This window comes from Lytechinus variegatus, chromosome 15, assembly GCF_018143015.1.
Source record: "Lytechinus variegatus isolate NC3 chromosome 15, Lvar_3.0, whole genome shotgun sequence".
Classification (NCBI taxonomy): domain Eukaryota; kingdom Metazoa; phylum Echinodermata; class Echinoidea; order Temnopleuroida; family Toxopneustidae; genus Lytechinus; species Lytechinus variegatus.
Window position 1 is genome coordinate 20,545,538 of NC_054754.1, and position 20,259 is coordinate 20,565,796.

Here is a 20,259-nt window from a genome sequence, read left to right on the forward strand (position 1 = left end):
AACTTAGCTACAAAACTTAGCAACTAAAGTCGGCAACAAAATTTGGCCAAAAAGCTTAGCAACAAAGATGAGCAACAATACATGTATGAGGCAAGAAAAATTGGCAACAAACTTTAGCAATTTTGTCTGAAAAGTTATTGGGATGTCAGATGTCAACAACTTTGTTATGTCCCAATTTGATAAAGAGCTCTGGAAAATAAATTTGTAAAAAAAAAGTTTGTTAGCGTAAAGGGTTGTAGAAACGAGACTCGGGAAGTCATGGAGAAATATTTATGACATCATAGAACAGGAGTCTTGACATGAAAATGAAAATCATTCTGATGTCATGGGTTTCACATAGAAACTTAAGACTGATTTAGAGACTTTACGACTTATAATTCACGTTTATTAGCATAAGTGGAGTGAATTGTCTCACAATTCATTAACCCTATATAAAGATTTTGCTTACCTCTGTCGCACCACGTCCGAACGTGGCTTTACATTCAAAAAATCTTTCACAAGGAACTAATCTTTGCCAAATGTTGGCTAGCAATCCTTGCCATTGGTCACCCCTACCATAAACCTCTCAAAATGAACATGTATATGTGGAAAGCCATCCTGGTCAGTTTTTGCTTTTACCAAATTGTGACAATAACGCCTTCTATTCAAATTTGCAAGAATGATGAGAGCAACATTTGACATGAATGCCCTGCCATAGGTAAAATCTGAGGTGATAGTTGATAGGTCTTATTAAAGCAGTGAGGTACTTTAACTGATTGACCAAAGAATTCTCTATTTCCCAATAGACTTTGTACAGGGCCACGTCTTACATAGAGTTTTGATTGATCTAATCGACCAAAAATTTGGAAAGCCAGCAACATCAACAGCTACATGTAAACTACATGTTTGTTAAGAATGTTTTCTAGATATGATGTATACATTTGTTTTCTTGAAAATTCAGTGTGTTTTTCTTTGTTTACAAAGGACCTTATGCAAATTTCCTGTAGAAAATAATTGTTACATTGATGGATTTCCGTACACTTGAGGTTAATCGGATCAATCGTAACTCTTTGTAAGACAGGGCCTAGGGGTCACTTGGTTCCCCGTAAGCATTGAGTTAATGTGCATTGCTGAAAACTCATGCCATCAGTGAACATGGTATGAAAACAAATGCATTTTAAAGATACACTTTGAAAGCATTGAATACTATCTCCTCTTTAAAAAAAAGTGTGTGTGTTTTTTTTTTTTTTACAAAGAATCTACGTGTATTTGAAATATTAATATGATATCAGTGACCATCGCAGAAAGGATTGTAATTGAACACAACTTAAATTTCAAACATCAGAAACTAGCATTTTGGACTTGCAATGGAGTTGTAATGCAAGTTTTTCTGCGACTGGTCTCAGAATGTAAAAAATCTGAATTTCCCAACATAGCTCACTTAGTTTATTAATCTTTCGCCCATGATTCTCATGGGTGAATTTGCATCAATCCTATGGAAGCAAGAGACTTCAGTAGGTACATGTACATGTAATGGGATGACATTGGTGGTGGTGATGTTCTTTGGGGCATTTAAAAGCCTTGTGCATGAGAAATATCTTTGAGATGACAGATTGCACCGAAATAGAAGCATCTCCTCAAAGCTGTAGATTCATCTCTTCTGAATAAAAAAATGTTTTATTTGATCGTTAACTCATCTCTCTTGTTCTGTTCTGTCTCATGCATGTGCTTCCGATATGTCTTGCACCGACCCGCATGCCGTCGACGCCGATTGTCCTTGCTCTGTCCGCTTCTTCCTGGAATGGTTTGGAATGTCTCCTGACCTCCTTTGGCTCTTTTGCTGCACCCCTCTCTTTACCCGCTATCTCTCTCTTGGCCACACAACTTTACCACCACTACCACTACCACCACCACCACCACCCACTGCCGCTCTGTAGAACTATCCCTTGCATCAGCAACAGCAGCAGCAGCAGCAGCAATCTCAACAGCAACACACGTATTACCAACCCCCACAACACATCCCCACGCAGAATCCAGGACAGACCCCCATGCAGCATCAGATGTCGCCGTACCCGGGACTCGGCAACCAGCAAGCCCTCGTCACCCAGCAGCAGCTCACCGACATGCAGATGGTCCCCATCGTGCTCTCGGAGGCCCGGCAGCATCACTCCGACATCAGAACGGCAGTCGGGAAGGTATCGGATCGCATCGATGACCTCTGTAAAAAGGTAAGTTCCTTGAGAAAGGATGTAGAATAGAGCTTTTTTGGGAGGCAAGATCAGGGGCCTGTTTCATAAAACTTGTTGAAATCATTCAATCTGATTGGTTGATAGTAAACATGTTATATTAAAACAAGCCTTTATGAAACAGGCCCTGGCCATATTTTCTAGGATAATGAATTGTTTTTTTTTAGAGTTGATAGAATAATGGGAAGATATATCTCTTTATTTATCAAACATGTAGTTTTCTTCCTTTAAAATTGATAAAGGGTTTTAAGCTTGAAAAGGATATCACTCTTAGTATTAGAATGTCTTCTATGGATAGTTAAAAGTTGATTCTGTACTATGTCTACATTCACATTTTTAATCAATTTTGTAGACATTTAATGCTTTTTGCACTATTTTATATTTAAGCATATTACGAGATCGAGACAAGTGCAACACAACGTACATTATACATGTACATGAAAGTGCATTTTTGTAGTGAAATTATTGACCTGTGTATGATGAATTTTGCAATTCTAGATAACCTTTCAACTTTGTTGATGGACTTTTTTTGCTTGACTTTAGATCAATAAAATGATGTCTCTGTGAAACTAAGAGATTTAAGAGCCAAAATGCAAAGACCATGTCCCAATTCATAAATGTAAATGTAAAGAAAAATATTAATGAAACTTTTTGGCTAAAGTGTGTGTTTTTTTATAAGAGATGAAAACCAAACAATGTTGGATGTGTTCCACATTGTTCCAAAAATAATACATTGACTTTGATATCCTAGTAAAGACAAAAGAATACAGTCTCTAATTATGTGTGATTAACATGAATAACAGATGTTCCTTTTATAGTGTTATTGCAAAGATTTTTTTGAACAAAGATTTCTTTTATTTCTTTGGTAATATTTTTCTTGTCGGAGAATGATGAATTAAACAATCTTGAAAGGGGTTGGGTGTTTGTGTAAATGTTGTTTCGATGCCAAGTCAATCAAATGCATGAAGTCATTACATACTGTACTGTACAGTATGTAGAACAGTTCTGAGTATGAGTAGCTTCTAGATGTTGTTAACCATAAGCCATTAAGGACATCATTACATACTCACGCACGGACACTTCATGTTCTATCTGAACAAGGAATATCATTCACCCATTGTTGTGTATTAAACAAAGTAATTGATCATAGAGGTCAAAGGTCAGCCAGAAACGATAAAAATGAGAGTGGAGGCTACTTGTATCTATGGCGATGGTCAAGGGAGTCGGAGCAGATTCAATGACATCCGTAATGCTATTCGCCAACAGGTCAATGACATTCAGACGACCCCGTCCCAGCCGGCATTGCCTAGCAATCAGACGATGGAGGCGACGGTGTTGATGTCAAACATCTCGCGCATCGTGCAGGAGAACGAGCGGCTCAAGGAGGAGGTTTACGACAAGAATGCGAGGATTGAGAAACAGAATAACAAGATTTCAGAGTTGCTACAAAAGAATCAACTGTGAGTATTCGATTCAATCGTTTCATTTTCCACTTTCAGTTTGTCATATTTGCAATGATAATGCAGTTAACATATAGTATCCTATATAGTCACATGTAAAAAGATCAACATACATGTAGATGGTACAATAAACACTTAACCAAAAAAAAAAAATTTATGGAAAGATATTGGTCTGTCAACTCTTCAACAAAATTCAACTCCAAAATTACATATCAATATTTTGACATACGGTGTTATCAAGTATCACTAATTGTCTTGCACAAGTTTCAGGTCACATGATTAAAGTCATAGGTTATTAGGGTCAATGAGCTTTGACCATGTTGGGGGTATCAACATTGAAATCTTAAACCAAGGATAAAAGTGTTGAAATGTCATTTTGTAAAGTAAATAAATCTAAAGCATGAAAACTGAATAAAAGGGTGATCAAGTTACTGATCATTTTTCACAAGTTTCAGGTCACATGGTCAAGGTCAAAAGTCATTAAGTGTCAATGAATTTTCTATTTCATTATCATATGAATAGTGTTTTTGTGTGAAGAATTATTCATCTGAGTTGCTTTAAGTTGGCTCTTTTGCTATATTGAATCTCGTATTGCAGGCGAGACTGCCAGTCTTTCCACCTGTTTTGGTTAATGATAATTTGTTGGAGCATCACTAACCCTAATATAATGCAACGTATGCATGTTTAAAAGTAAATCATCAAAAACAAGAATCATAATTCTTTGCCTGTTGAAATAGAAACACAGCCCTCATACACTGTATAATTACAGACACATTATACCAAGCTTGTTCACGTTAGAAGGAAATGATCAATAACAGGAATCGTAATGCCTTTGCTTGTCGCAATAGTAACACAGCTCTCATACACTGTTTAAGTACATGTACAAACCCAATATACCAACCTTGTTCACGTTTGCACTACAGGCATAATTCGAAAGGAGTTAATCATGATGGTCTACCTAAGAAGTGGGTAGCATGTGTGAATGTGGCTGCATCTTGTCTCCTCAGAATGACACCCCTGATTTCAATGCATAGTCTCTATATCCCATCAACCCAGGGCCCATAACACAAAGCTTAGCAATGATTGTAGAACGTTTTTCTACGATTGATTGCATTGACTACAATGTACATGTACAAGCAATCATGAAAATCAAGAGCAGCGTGGAGCGTTGTGGCCCAGTGGATTAGTCTTCGGACTTTGAAACAGGGTCATGGGTTTGAATCCCAGCCATGGCGTAATTTCCTTCGGCAAGAAATTTATCCACATTGTGCTGCACTCGACCCAGGTGAGGTAAATGGGTACCTGGCAGGAATTTAATCCTTGAAATACCATCGCGCTGTAAAAGGCTGCGGGGCTAAAGCCAGGGTAATAACATTCAATTAAGCGCAAAGGGACGCATTTGGCAGTGATATGCGCTATATAAGCATGTTGGTATTATTAATATTATGATTAATCACAAACCTTTGTGTAACGGGACCCAGATTTTAATTCTCGATATCGACAATAGTCAATAGTTCCCAAGGTGTAGCTCACGCCGTTACCTTGTGTGAACCAGTAACTTCTGGTAGGTAAGAATGGTTATGCAGCAAGAGGGAGTAACTCAAGTACATGTAGCAAGTTCCACAATGATTCCTACTCAAAAATTGTTAGAAGAGATTGAGAATGCAGTGCGAAAGCAGATGAGACTGGCGCTAGCGATGGTATTAGTAGACCAGGGCCCATTCTTCCAAAGAGTTGCGATTGATCTGATCGATCGCAACTATGGATGGCCATCAACATCAACATCTAATATGCATGTTTGTTAAAAATATTTTCTAGCTTCATGTATGATGTATAGTCATGCATTAGTAATTTTCTTGAAAATTCACTGTGCTTCTCTTTGGTTACAAAGGACATTGTGAAAATTTCCTGTTAAAAAAAACTATGACCCTGGTGGATTTCCATAAAGCTACAATTGATTGGATCAATCGTACCTCTTTGTAAGATGGGGCCCAGAGCTTGTTCGGTCACACATCACTGAACAATAAGTAGAACTTCTAGTTCAGTGCACAAAGTGCATGGGAAATTCATGCCGTGTGCCTCATCTGGGAACTTTTGGCGAATGTCAGTTGCGAGAATGCTCTTACGGGCCAGTGGTACAAAGCATACATGTAGTAATTGATCATGTAATCACAGGTATAAGTCATTGTGTACAATCAAGCCTGCAAAGCAGTTAGGATCAATCTCTAGGCCTTGTGTTATGGGCCCTTCATAATGATTTAATTTTTTTCTTTCAAAGTGTTGATAGTATGGAACCAGTTTTTGTCTCACCTGCGAAGCAGTGTGAGACTATAGGCGCCGCTTTTCCGGCGGCGGCGTCAACATCAAATCTTAACCTGAGGTTAAGTTTTTGAAATGACGTCATAACTTAGAAAGTATATGGACCTAGTTAATAAAACTTGGCCATAAGGTTAATCAAGTATTACTGAACATCCTATTAGAGTTTCATGTCACATGACCAAGGTCAAAGGTCATTTAGGGTCAATGAACTTAGACCATGTTGGAGGGATCAACATCGAAATCTTAACCTGAGGTTAAGTTTTTGAAATGTCATCATAACTTAGAAAATATATGGACCTAGTTCATGAAACTTGGACATAAGGTTAATCAAGTATCACTGAACATCCTGCACGAGTTTCACGTCACATGACCAAGGTCAAAGGTCATTTAGGGTCAATGAACTTTGGTCGAATTGCGGATATCTGTTGAATTCCCATCATAACTTTGAAAGTTTATGGATCTGACTCATGAAACTTGGACATAATAGTAATCAAGCATCACTGAACATTTTGTGCAAGTTTCAGGTCTCATGATTAAGGTCAAAGGTCATTTAGGGTCAATGAACTTTGGCCGAATTGGGGGTATCTGTTGAATTACCATCATAACTTTGAAAGTTTATTGGTCTAGTTCATTAAACTTGGATATTATAGTAATCAAGTATCTCTGAACATCCTGTGCGCATTTCAGGTCACATGACCAAGGTCAAAGGTCAATGAACTTTGGCCGAACTGGGTGTATCTGTTGAATTACCATCATAACTTTGAAAGTTTATGGATCTGATTCATGAAACTTGTACATAAGAGTAATCAAGTATCACTGAACATCCTGTGCGAGTTTCAGGTCACATGATCAAGGTCACAGGTCATGTAAGGTCAATGAACTTTGGCCATGTTGGGTTTTTTTGTTGAATAACCATCATATCTCTGTAAGTTTATTGGTCTAGTTCATAAAAAGAGGACATAAGAGTAACCATGTATCACTGAACATCTTGTGCGAGTCAGAGTAGTATGCAAAGTCAGCACTGCTGCTATATTGAACCGCGTGATGCAGGTGAGACGGCCAGAGGCATTCCACTTGTTTCATATTACCATTTGCATAGACTGTGTGCAAGAATAAGCATGTTTAATTATTGTATGAAAATAACGTTTTATGCTATTCTAGCATGAGGAATTGTGAAGCAATCTGCATCCATTTATAATTTTTTTAATTTGCAATCACTCTTTTCCCCATAGGCCTACTGTATAGTACCTATATCTTATTTCCCCCTAAAAATATCAATTATACATGTATAGGCCTATTTCTAGAGAATATCACTTTTTATTTCTATTTATTTTCATTATGTATCGTTATAATTTCCCACAGAAAGAACGATTTAGGTTTATGTTATCTTTATGATTTTATGAATTTGTATGCATCATTTGTGCATGTACAGTGAGTATTCTCACAAACAGGTAATCATTTACCTGCAAAGTGCAAAGTTCACATCATAAAAAAAATGTTGATGTGCTGACTGAAAAGATGAATCAAATGATTGTATGTAATCAAATACATGTAGAATGAATTTAATACAATGAAATTAATTTTATATTAATTTCAATTCATTCAATTTTTGGTGAAAGGCATAAATTCAATATTTTAGGAAAATTTTATCATTACATGTACATTACTGAATTCACCCCCCAAAAAACCCCTTCATATAAAAATCTTTCATTCCAATTCTCTTTGAAGATATGAATTTTTCATCAAGACTTTTTGTGAATACCTTCTACCCAGTCAGAATTTTGACTTGCATGACTGTACATGTCCAATAGGTCAACACATTGAACAGAAACCATGCTTGAAGAGCCTCCACCCCTCATTTTTTTCTTTTTTTTCTTTTGTAAAACTCTTTTTTCCCCTCAAGTTCGATATTAGCATGTAAACCATGACCTGCACTGGGTAGGTCCATGTGTTGTCATGGCCGTTTATATGCTGTTTCTTTGTTAGGTACGTGGAACAGAGCAACTCACTGATGGAGAAGACCAATGATTCATTCAAGTTGACGGCAACGCAATCCCAGCAACGAGTCTTGGAACTCGAACAGGAGAAGGTAAACAAATCGGCTCACATCCAGGAATTGGTAATTTGACCCGTTTAAGTTTTTTCTGTTGGTCATGCCTCCCCCCGGAAACTTCCCGTTGCTGAAGGCAAGGATGAGGATGATGATGATGATAAATGACAGATGTTGCCTGGAGCCTGACCCTACCAGTTCCATCCCGCCCGAAGGCTACTTCCTCAAGCACTTCTTGTTGACCGGTTTGCCGTAGATCTGTAGATAGCTTTAGTTTCCTTGATTGTGTATGTCTGTGGCCTTTGTAGATCACTGTATGGCAGAACTGGAGTGTTACATGAAGCGAAATTGTCACTAATTTTAACTTGAAAATTTTACTTATGCCTCGAATTCTTACAGCTGATAGACTAAGACCAAAGTCCTCAGTGAAAAACCAGTGACAAGATGCTTCGTGAAATGCTCCCCTGGGGCCCCATTTCATAAAACTTGTTATGATAACAAATGCACAATAATAGTTTAGATACTGAAATCTAGCAATTTGATTGGCTGATAGTAAACCTTAATAGTATAACAAGTTTTTGTGAAAGGGGACCCTGATCCTGTAGTATTCCCTCTCTTGCTTGATGCATCTGTCCAGTGAATGATCCTAATGAGGATGTTGCAAACATCCATTGCTCTTGGATGTTTCATAAAGCTGTGTACCTGATTTGCGAGTGACTGGTGTATGAAGTCCAAAAAGTGGGAAGCCAATTTTCCCCCTAAAATATCAAAACCCTATGATTGTATTTCAAAATAAGTTTAATACAGCCTATGACAAAACTACACTTTGCCCTAGCTATTATTTGAGCAGCGAGAATATTGATCATTACCTGCATATTTTCAAAGTTAGCATTAAATGCGATTACAAATTCTTGACCTGCACATTTGACTAGCAAGATTCCAATTGTTTGTAACGTTGTCCATTACCTTGCTTCATGAAACAGCCCCCAGAGCTAAAACGACCTACATGTACATGTTCCCTGTTTTTATTGACAACAACAAGTGGTTTGCTTATCATACTCCATGTAGAATCCCTTTCCAAGAGCTGCACTGGACTGTCAATGCAACAGAATGATTCCTGAAACCAACCAAGGCCTTATTGCATAAAAGTTTTTGTTAATGTAACTTGTCCATTCAATGGTTATTTCCATGGCAACACTGCTCAACAGCCAAATAAAAAATCAAGGAATCCATTCAAGTTACAATTGGATAGCAAAATTACCATAAAGCAATGGGGGCCCTGGCCCATATAAATTGTAATTGGTTTATATAAAATGAATATAAAATTACTGCCTTGACAATTTGAGATCGAGTTTAGAGACTTAATTTTACTCAGATATAGTTAGGAGTGTGTAGAGAATCAAACATATGAAGAGATACATGTATTGTTGACTAGTTCATATATTCAGTTCAGCTTGAGAAACAGCATGGAACATGAGTTCAATCAAGGACAAATCCTAAAAATCAAATGTTTTTGTCGTTTGAAAATTTAGTTTAAAGGGAAAAAGTTTGAGTCCATTTAACGTTTGATACCATTTTTTTGGTGCCAAGTTTTTATCAAATGCAAGAAGCACTAATCTTGTTAGTCATGCTATGGGAATGCTGTCCTCCCTCTTTTGGCAGTAGAAGTGCCCATATTATTTTCCTGTCTGGTCGTAGAAGACACCAAAACAATGAGACTTGTTTTAAGCTACTAATCTTTAAATTTCTTGTTGGCTGAGACCAATTTTGCAGTAAAAGTCTTTGGCCCGTATTCTGAAGTCAGGGTTAATAGACCATGGTCTAACTGTGCTAAAATTATGGGAAGCCAAAAGTGTCAAAATTTTATTCAGTTGTATGTTTATTTTTACTGTGCTCTTTCCTGATTCATCGATGGTGAAGACCGTCATCTATTTATACACCCTAAACAATTATAAATGATTTTAGAGCCAAATGAGGTGAAATATTATATCTCTACTGTTAGTGATTTATGTAACGTATGGCTATCCATACTTCAACCACAACTTTAAACCTGAGTTTTAGTTAAACCCGACTACAGAATACGGGCCTTTGAATATATACTTTCATGACCCATGCTCAGCTCCCGGTTCTTCTGTGAATTTACATAATATTTAAACTGCATCGTGTTTGCTGAAAACAGGTCCAGATGACCTCCGAGTTGAGCAATGCGACCTCAAAGATCAGCTCGCTACAGATGGAGCTGTCCAACGTACAACAGAGAGAAAGCCAGCTTCGTGCACAGTTGAATGGTGCCATCAACAACTCACATGAAAACAGAGGAGAGCTGGACCAACTCAGACAACAACTCAAAGGTGTGTTGTGTTTACTCTCTCTTGTCTATATTTGTCCTAATCTTTTTTTTATTCAACATTTCCCCATCATCCTCTTTACACCCGGATTATAAACAACATACATGTACATATACATGTAGCCATTTGTACATACTCCCTTAAGCTCTGTTCCATTTTTGTAATGAATTTATTTATATGAATGGTATCAGTGATTATGAATTGATGATGATCATCATTATCGTCATCATCATCATGATTATGATATCAATAAAGATTAAGTTGGTGATATTAATAGTTACAATGATGGTAATAAAGGCGATGATGATGATGGTGGTGGTGATGATGATGATGATGAAGATGATGGTAATGATGAAGATGATGGTGATGATGATGATAATAGTGATGATGATGATGATAATGATGATTATGACAATGATGATGATGATGATGGTGATAGTGGTGATGATATTGACGATAATGGTGATAATGGTTATGATGATGACGATTGTGATGATGATGATGACACTGATTAATAATCCCTCCACTTTAAAATTCTTTCTGTCAATGTAGAAAATGACAACAAGTACACTGAGGTTCTGAAGGCACTTAAGGATGAGAGACAGCTCAAGAAACAGTTGGAGAACAAAGTCACAACCTTGGAGGAGGAACTCTCTGAGATGAAGATGGAAAAGGATACAATTGAAAAGGTGGGTTCCACAAGGTTACATTGTGTACCCCTTCATGGTTATACGTAGAAAAGATAATCTTAGCCATTAAGTTAAAAGTAAACAAACAGTAAGTTAATTCATTTGTAATTTGGCTTGATTTTTTACAATAAAAACTTTAATGTAGTCTCCCCTCCCCCACCAATACAATTGAGAAGGTGTGTTCTACTAGGTTACATGTTGTACCCCTTCATGCTTATATGAAGAAAAGATAATCTTTTAGCCAGTAAGTTAAAAGTAAAAAAAAAACCAGCAAGCTAATTCATTTGTAATTTGGTTTGATTTTCTAAAATAAAAACTTATGTACCCCCCTCCCCACCGATACAATTGAGAAGGTGTGTTCCACAAGGTTACATGTTGTACCCCTTCATGCTTATATGTAGAAAAAATATTCTTTAAACCAGTAAGTTAATAGTAAATACCAAAAAATAGCTCATTACAGCTTGGCATTGATGATAAGTCTGTAATGTTCTTCTATTTGTCTGTATGGATATATAAAAAGGCATAGGTCAATTCAAATCCATATCTTTTCCTCTAAGATTCAAGGGATATGTAACATCAGAAAACTTGCTGTGGAAAGTTAACATTAAGAACATTACACAGATTGTGCATGGAGACACATAATGTAACATTAATAACTAATGTGTTTTGGTGATGTATGTACATGTAGATTAACAAACAATAAGATATGTTTTAGTGACATATAGATTAACAAAAATTAATCATCGGTATGAAGTGTAGAAAACATAATGTTCTGACAGTAACATTACAAGGGAGGGTTGACGGACTCCTGTTTACTGGTAGGATAAATTCCTAACATGCAAATGTTTGGGAAATGTATCTCTACTACATAGTTAAAAAGGGCCTTACAAAAGTGATTATGTTACCTCTAAAACATTTGATATATTGCATAAAAAAAAATATACCTTAGCTAATAGGCCTACATATTGTGGTAAACTGTGTTGCAAAATTAGAATGACATGAAACTTACTTCAATGTTTTATTCAAACAGGGCACTCAGTTGTTAGGAAGTTATTTTTGTAGGTATTTTCATAGAAAATACACAAAGAGCTCAAAATGGAAGTTCATGTTTATTCATTCAAAAAATTAAACATTCAAATAAACAAACCATTTTTTATACGATTTCATTGCGAACTTTTCATTCCTTAATGAGGGAAAAATAGATCCTCTTGAGCATTTAAAGTATTAGGCCTATATATATTGTTAGAATATTTCCGTGCATGCATACGTGCATCTCTATGTGCAGTGCTATTAACATGCAATCTTTTACTCGCCCCGTCTTACAAAGGGTTGCGATTGATCCGGTCAACCTCAACTATGGAAAGCCAGCAACATCAACATCTAAACTGCATGTTTGTTCAAAATATTTTCTAGTTATGATGTATAGTCACACCTTCAATGTGTTCTGGAAAATTCAGCGTGATCCTCTTTCTTTACCAAAGGGAATTGGGCAGCTGTCACGTAAGGAAAGCATGACATTGATGGATTTCCATATAGTTGAGATTGAACGGATCATTCGTAACTCTTTGTAAGACGGGGCCCAGATCTGACAGCATGCGCTAAATTCTTAGGCTCATAATAGTCAACGTTTCTCATAAACTCAGGGACTGCTGTTTATTTATTTTTTTTCACACAATTCACTTTCATTACCAGAACTTGCCTTTGTTTCAGAATTTTGACATCATTCATAGTTATTTTTTTAATTCTTTTTTTTTTTAATCATTAGAATCTGTTAGAAAGGAAGCGAAAAGCAGCAGCTGAAAAACAGAAATCAGAAGAGGATATAGATGATATGAAAAGATCATATGAGGTAGGATAATACTCCACAAATCAAAGAATAGGAATATTAATCTTTTTTCCTCTTTTCTTCCATTTCGTATATAAATTCGAATGAAATATTATTTGATTAGAAAGAGATCCTAAATTGAAATTTGTTTAAGACGATATGTGACCAAATGGAATTTTGATATTATTTCTAGAGGATTCAGTTTTGTTATTAGTCTCCCCTTTAGCTGAAAATAGTTTTAATCCTTGTTTTTAATAGATTGGATCGTTGTTTGTTTTTTGTTGAAAGTATTATTTTCACTTCTTTCATTCTTATCATTTGGTAAATGCTTTGTAGTTCTCATTTATAAGATTGATTTGATTTAAATTTTGCATGATTATCTGGACTTTGATTTTTGTTTGTGAGTTTGTTGAACTTAGATTGATGCAAATTTGTTGTATGATGAATTGTAGTGAATTACCCTTAATACTTTCAATGTTACTTGTAATTCACTTTGTTGATCTTTTTTAGGGAAGCTAACAATATGAACTTAATCATGCATGCAGAGAGAAAAAAAATATGTAATGTACATGTAAAAAAAATGAATTTAGAATTTTAGGTGTATGATATATTGATCAGATAGATATATTTTCAGTAAAATCATGAATTCTTATGTGTTTTATTAGTTCATTGATTTGCAATATCATACTACATTCAATGCAAAGATATCAAATTCTATTTCAATACATGTATAAGATTGAAATCTGCACATGGCAGAAATGTTGATTTTTTTGGTCGTTCACATTATTGCATTGTTCTTGATTTTAAAGGATGAAATCTCACAGTTGAAGAGTAAAATCAGGCACCAGAAAACATCAACAGATGCTGCTACGGCGGAACAGGTAAGACCGCAGAGAATCACAAAATATTAAACCATTGATTACCCATATCACTAGCTTTGATATGCTTAACACCTCCATTGTTGACTTTATTTAAATTTATGTACTTTATGTATACTGCGGGCACCAATTCTGAAGTACAGTTAAATTTTGGCCATGGTCTGACTGTTAAAATTATGGAAAGCCAATTGCGGGCACCAATTCTGAAGTACGGTTTAATCTTGGCCATGGTCTGACTGTTAAAGTTATGGAAAGCCAACTGCGGGCACCAATTCTGAAGTACGGTTAAATTTTGGCCATGGTCTGACTGTTAAATTTATGGAAAGCCAACTGCGAGCACCAATTCTGAAGTACGGTTGAATTTTGGCCATGGTCTGATTCTGTTAAAATTATGGAAAGCCAATAGCGGGCACCAATTCTGAAGTATGGTTTAATCTTGGCCATGGTCTGATTGTTAAAATTATGGAAAGCCAACTGCGGGCACAAATTCTGAAGTATGGTTTAATCTTGGCCATGGTCTGACTCTGTTAAAATTATGGAAAGCCAAATATTTCAAAATTTTTTGTTTACATCATATCTTTACTTGGCTCTTTCCTGATGAATTTTTATGATGAAGTGAGCTATTTCAGTAATTATTCCCAGTCTGGTATTAATGATTTGAGTGTCAAACGAGCTGACAAATTGAACCTGTACTTTTAGAGATACCTGTCACAATTGACTCAATTTCAAACTCTGGTTTCATTATCCCACTCATTACTATATTTTCATGTTCGTTTTTTTTTTTGCTGTTCATGGTTTGGTTGCCCAAGTGGAAAGGGAGCTTAAGACCCATGGGGAGAACACTCTGGCTTCAGTTTCCCATCTCGTCATTTACTTTTCCTTTGTGGTCATCGCTAGCTCGCCCTAGTGGAGAGGAGATTGAGACCCTTGGAGAGAACACTCCGATGTCATTATCCCATTCCTTATTGTTCATGTTCCTTCCATTTTGCTCTTGGTTAGGTTGCCCATGTGGAGAGAGAGCTTGAGACCCATGGAGAGAACACTCTGATGTCATTATCCTACTCCTTACTATTTGTTCATGTTCTTTTCATTTTTGTTCTTGGTTTGGTTGCCCAAGTGGAAAGGGAGCTTAAGACCCTTGGAGAGAACATTCTGGTGTCATTATCCCACTCCTTAACCCTAAATCTCCCGGGGTATTTTGATTCTTGTCATTCCCGGGGGGGGGGGGGGCCATAATGGCCCCCCCTTAAGATCTCGGCCGCCGATCTCGCGAGCAACGCAAAAATTTGCACACTGGTAGTGTGCGATGTAATCTACAAGGTTGTATGGTAAAATTTTCCAAAATAATGAGATTTTATTTTATATGAATTAATTATGCTAATTTATGCATAAATCATACTTTTTGCTCTAATTCACTAAATAAAGCTCCTAGAATGCTTATTTTTGGTAAAAATTTTCTTTGTAGCATTCTTAACAATCGTAATTCAAAAAAAACTTTGGTTTGGAAATAAATTTCTTATGTATTTTATTGTTTTATGAATTTCTTATGTATTTCCTTGTTTTTTTACTTTTTGTTTTTTATTGTTTTTTCAATGGAAATTGTTCCAGACATAATTCTGATCATAAACAAGGCAAAATTAATTGAGTTTAATCAGTAAAAGTAGAAATAATGATACATTTATGAATTTTGGCTAAATACGCAATTTGCATTGGATTTGTACATGAAATCACGTTTATGAGCAATTTTGGGTCTGACATGCACTTGCATAATGTTGCGTAATGTCGTATCCGCGTACCCGGGCGTCACAACTTTGGTCTCAAAATTTGCGCGAGACTTGAATGTAAAAAGTCAGTGAGCTGCGAGGTGAAAAAATTTCGCGCAGCAGATATATCGCGAAAATTGTTGAGGGGGGGGCCATTATGGCGCCCCCCCGGGAGAATTAGGGTTAATATTTGTTCATGTTCTTTCCATATTTGTTCTTGGTTAGGTTGCCCAAGTGGAAAAGGAGCTTAAGACCCTTGGAGAGAACACTCTGATGTCATTATCCCACTCCTTTCTATTTGTTCATGTTCCTTCCTTCCATTTTTGTTCTTGGTTAGGCTGCCCAAGTGGAAAGGGAGCTTAACCCTATATAGCCTTGGCTATTTTGAAATTGCATAGCCCGGGGGGGGGCTATTAGGCTCCCCCCCCCTCAGATCTCGGCCGTTCATCGATCGATTGCGACCAAATTTGGTGTGTGGGTGTCTCATTATGTATTTTACAAGAATGCGTTGTCAAATTTTGTGATATTAGTTATCATTTCATATTTATCTTATTAATTATGCAAATATTCAAAATTTTTCAAGGAATTTTCATTTTTTTTTAGTTTTTTACCCATTTCTTGAGAAAATGCAATGGAATCAAGCGTGTCAGGAGCCAGTCATGTAATCTAAAAGACAGCTCACTCAACTGTATTGAAATGGTATAATTATGAGATTATGATAGTAATTACTTATGCACTTATGCTAATTTTTCCCGATAATATTCTCGTTTCCTTCCGTGTTTCCAAATTCTTATGTATTTCTTTGTTTTTAATTTATTATGTATTTCTTTGTTTTGAAATATCTATTTGTTATTGTTTTTTTAAATCTAGAATAGTTCGTGATAGCCCAAAAGAAAGTTATGTGAGGAAAAACAGAAAAACATTCATCTGACAACACTTGTAAAACTCACAAAAGTCAATGGAAATTGCCATTTTTCGGTGACATTGGTCACGAATATGTGCTATATCTCCGCAAGTGTACCCCCGATTTTCGCAAACAGGGTCTCAAAATGTGCGGGAGGTGTGAAAGAAAAAAGTAATGAAATTTCAGCGTATTATTTTTTTGCATTTAGAAATTATCGTGAAAAATGTCGAGGGGGGGGGCCTTTTAGGCCCCCCCCCGGGCTATATAGGGTTAAGACCCTTGGAGAGAACACTCTGATGTCATTAACCTACTCCTTTATTTGTTCATGTTCCTTCCATTTCTGTTCTTGGTTAGGTTGCCCAAGTGGAAAGGGAGCTTGAAACCCAATGGAGGGAACGCTCTGATAGACTCCTCTTGCAAGCCAAAGAGAAACATGAGAGAGAGATGGAAGATGCCAGAGACGAGAAAGAACAACTGAAGAGGAAATTAGCTGCTACTGAAGCAAAGGTATGGGGAAAAATTGATATATATATATATATATATTTGATTAATGATAAAAATAGGCATCTGTATGGGGCCACCTATCTAGAAATATTCTATTCCAAGGTGCATAAAAAAAGAAATGATGGATGAGCGTCTTAGTGTCAAAGAGCTGATGCTGTTTAATAGAAACATGACTTCAGTTTAGAGTTGGAAGGTTCCATTGATTAAATAATTCTTTAACTTAATGGCAAATTATTCCAAAGAGAAGGTGCTGCACTAGAGAATGTTCATTCACCATATTTGTTTTTGGGGTCTTTAAAAGAAGCTGATGTGATTATCTCTGGCTACAATCTGGTGTATAAGGCATGACAAGGTTTTGGTGCCATACCATTTACAGCTTACCAAGTGAAAGGAAGTATTTTAAATTGTTAATGATTCCGTATAGGCAACAAATGTAACTTTTTAAAATCTTGAAAAGTGATTTCTCATAAGGATCCTGTATATTTTTATAGATTGGTTCAGTGTGTTATACATGATTTTTTGTTATTGAACTCACATACATCAGTTTATGTTGACAGTAAAAATTTTTAAAGATTAGATTGATAATTAGAAGTCTCTCTTGTTTCAAAATCATACCTTTTCTATTTAGACTAAATTAGAAATACACAATACATATCATAAGTTGTACATTTGGTTAGGAATTCCAGTTACATTTTGACAATCATATCAGGTTTTTGTAATGAGCCTGTGGGGCCTGCTGCTTAAAAGAAAAACTCCTTTTTTGATGTGCTTGTGTTAATGGCATAAGTTTGTTTGCCAGAGTTTTTGTTTATTTTCCAGATTTTTTTTAAATGTCAAAAGTTTTCTGCAACCGACCCAAGATTATGAATTTGTTCATGTTTATCTTTTGTTTTGGGGGTGTGTGTCTTTTTAATTAAATTCTTTGGATACATTCAAGTGAGAAAGAAGATATACAAAAACTAGAAAGAATGGAAATGCAAGCCTCTAAAATAACAAAAGAAAAATTGTGCTTTTAGGACGAGAAGGTTGGTAGACAAAAAGATATCCTGACCAATGAGGACCATGCTCTCCACAAATATTATCCATGTAATTTAATGAGGTCGGGCAAACATCTGAGATAACCTCCCAGCAGAACCTCATGCTTTGTAAAATTCTTTTGTTCCTGTTTCAATTTGTACATTAAATAGCCATACCTAACATAGTATTACCCCCCCCCCCCCGCCTTTATCTTAATCTCACTTGTCTTTGTTTGTTGATTTGTATAATGTTTACGTATCATGTATCATTGTAATTTTGTGTGTATCATAAGATGTTCTGAATTATTTTGTGCGATCAAATTGAATTTCCATTTGTACCTGATTGCATTATGGACAATAACAATTTCTGAATCTGTAGATGCTTAACATCCGGGCTAATGAAGACAACAAAGACGAGGTAGAAGGACTCAAGAAACAAGCCCAAGAAATGGAAGTCTGGAAAGAGAAGGTAAGGGTTAATCTGAAATATTTCACTTAATATTGTAAAATATAAAATGTTTAATAATACTTATCTTCAGGCTTTGCCTGAATTGAGTCCATGATAGCTACCCATTTTTGGCAGTTTTAGGCTTTATATTGTACAATACATATGGGGCTTTAACACGTTCTGGCTTTTTTTTTGGGGGGGGCCAAGTGAGGTAAATTGACTGGCATCCCTGTTTCATGGATCCTAATCGAATCATTAGCTCATTTATATCATCTGACCATTCATTTATTTTATCTAACAGGAGAATTTGCTAATGTCTACATGTAACTCTATTGACCAGTCATGGGTTTTTGAGTTGGAATTTGACTTTATTTTACATATCGCTGCTGGGCTGATAAAACCATGTTTCTCAAAATTTAAATATATTTTTATGACAGCTCAGAATAAGCTGGATTTTAGAGTTATAACTTGGATGGCAACTTCTTTTGCGTCAAAATAATTCTTTATAGGTATCAGGAGACAGTTTTTAGGCAATTTGAGTCTGCCACCATTGCTATATTAAAAAAAACAGCCTTTTCTATGCTGCCTTCAATTTTTTTTAATGTAATAGGAGGTTTTATTGGCCCAGCCACAATATTTCACAAGTAAACATAGTACACAAAAAAAAACAATATCAGAATATAATTTAAATCAGACATAGCATAATTCATTTCTCTCTCTTTCTTTCTCTCATCACTTGCTTCCCATGCACACATCAGTATGACAGCCTCCACTCGAGTGCAGTGAGCATGAAGGAACGATACGAAACAAGGATCAAGGAACTTATACAGGAAAAAGCTGCTGCAGCCGCATCATCGGCCACCATCGGACCAACGAACATCGTCGATGAGGTAGGTTGCATGATAGTTTTGAGACAATCAGAAGCATCTTACAGTCAGTGAAAATCACTGTTTGTTTAATGAAATGCTTCTCAGTGCACACAAAATTTGAATAATTAACATGATGCATTTACCACTCTGTAGATGGAACTTGCATTTAAACTTTGAACTTTGTAGAATCATACTGTATAGAAAAGGTCATTAAGAATATCTACCACTCTCTAGATAGATAGCTTGCATGTACATGTACATCTAATCTTTGACCTTTATATATCTGTACTGTATTTTGCTTCAAGAAGGTCGTGAGCAATGTTTACTACCCTCTAGATAGATAACTTACTTAACCTTTGTATGTTTATACTCTATCCCAGGTCAAGAAGGTCACGAACAATATCTACCACTCTCTAGGTAGAAAGCTTACATTTAACCTTTGACCTTTGTACATCTATACTGTATTTTGCATCAAGAAGGTCATGGACAATGTCTACTATCCTATAGATAGATAACTTACTTAACCTTTGACCTTTGTATGTTTATACCCTATCCCAGGTCAAGAAGGTCATGAACAATGTCTACCATTCTCTACGAGGGGAGATTGACACTAGCGAGAACTATAAGGGTGGTGAGGTCCTCAACATCATCATGAACACCATCAAGGTGAGCGTGGCAAAGGTCGGCAAGTAGGAATGACATTTGACCCTTAGTCATCACCCAGTGTGACCTTTTGACCTTTGCAGTGTGGTGTTGGGAATGGTTGCTTAGAGTTACTGATGGGAATAATGTTGTTTGTGTGTATCTGGACTCTACTGATGAGGGCCTGTTTTAAGTCTGTCACAAACATTGACCTGTTGACCTCATGACCTGTTTAAAAATCTTTCTTTCAGGAAAAAACCCAAATTGCCCTTGAAAATAATCATAAGATAGATTAGTAGCCCATTCACATTGACTTCAA

General features: G+C 36.2%; 1 protein-coding gene across 1 annotated transcript in view; it reads left to right on the forward strand.

Annotated features, from left to right (window-relative positions):
• Positions 1–20,259, forward strand: part of LOC121429071 (FK506-binding protein 15-like) — a 92,108-nt gene that overhangs the window by 53,184 nt on the left and 18,665 nt on the right. The window contains exons 15-26 of the mRNA XM_041625976.1: positions 1,935–2,207; positions 3,492–3,685; positions 4,609–4,650; positions 7,991–8,093; positions 10,234–10,405; positions 10,955–11,091; positions 12,857–12,940; positions 13,726–13,797; positions 16,816–16,968; positions 18,361–18,450; positions 19,188–19,319; positions 19,857–19,964. Of these exons, the coding sequence (XP_041481910.1) occupies positions 1,935–2,207; positions 3,492–3,685; positions 4,609–4,650; positions 7,991–8,093; positions 10,234–10,405; positions 10,955–11,091; positions 12,857–12,940; positions 13,726–13,797; positions 16,816–16,968; positions 18,361–18,450; positions 19,188–19,319; positions 19,857–19,964 (1,560 nt within the window). The remainder of the gene's footprint in view (positions 1–1,934; positions 2,208–3,491; positions 3,686–4,608; positions 4,651–7,990; positions 8,094–10,233; positions 10,406–10,954; positions 11,092–12,856; positions 12,941–13,725; positions 13,798–16,815; positions 16,969–18,360; positions 18,451–19,187; positions 19,320–19,856; positions 19,965–20,259) is intronic.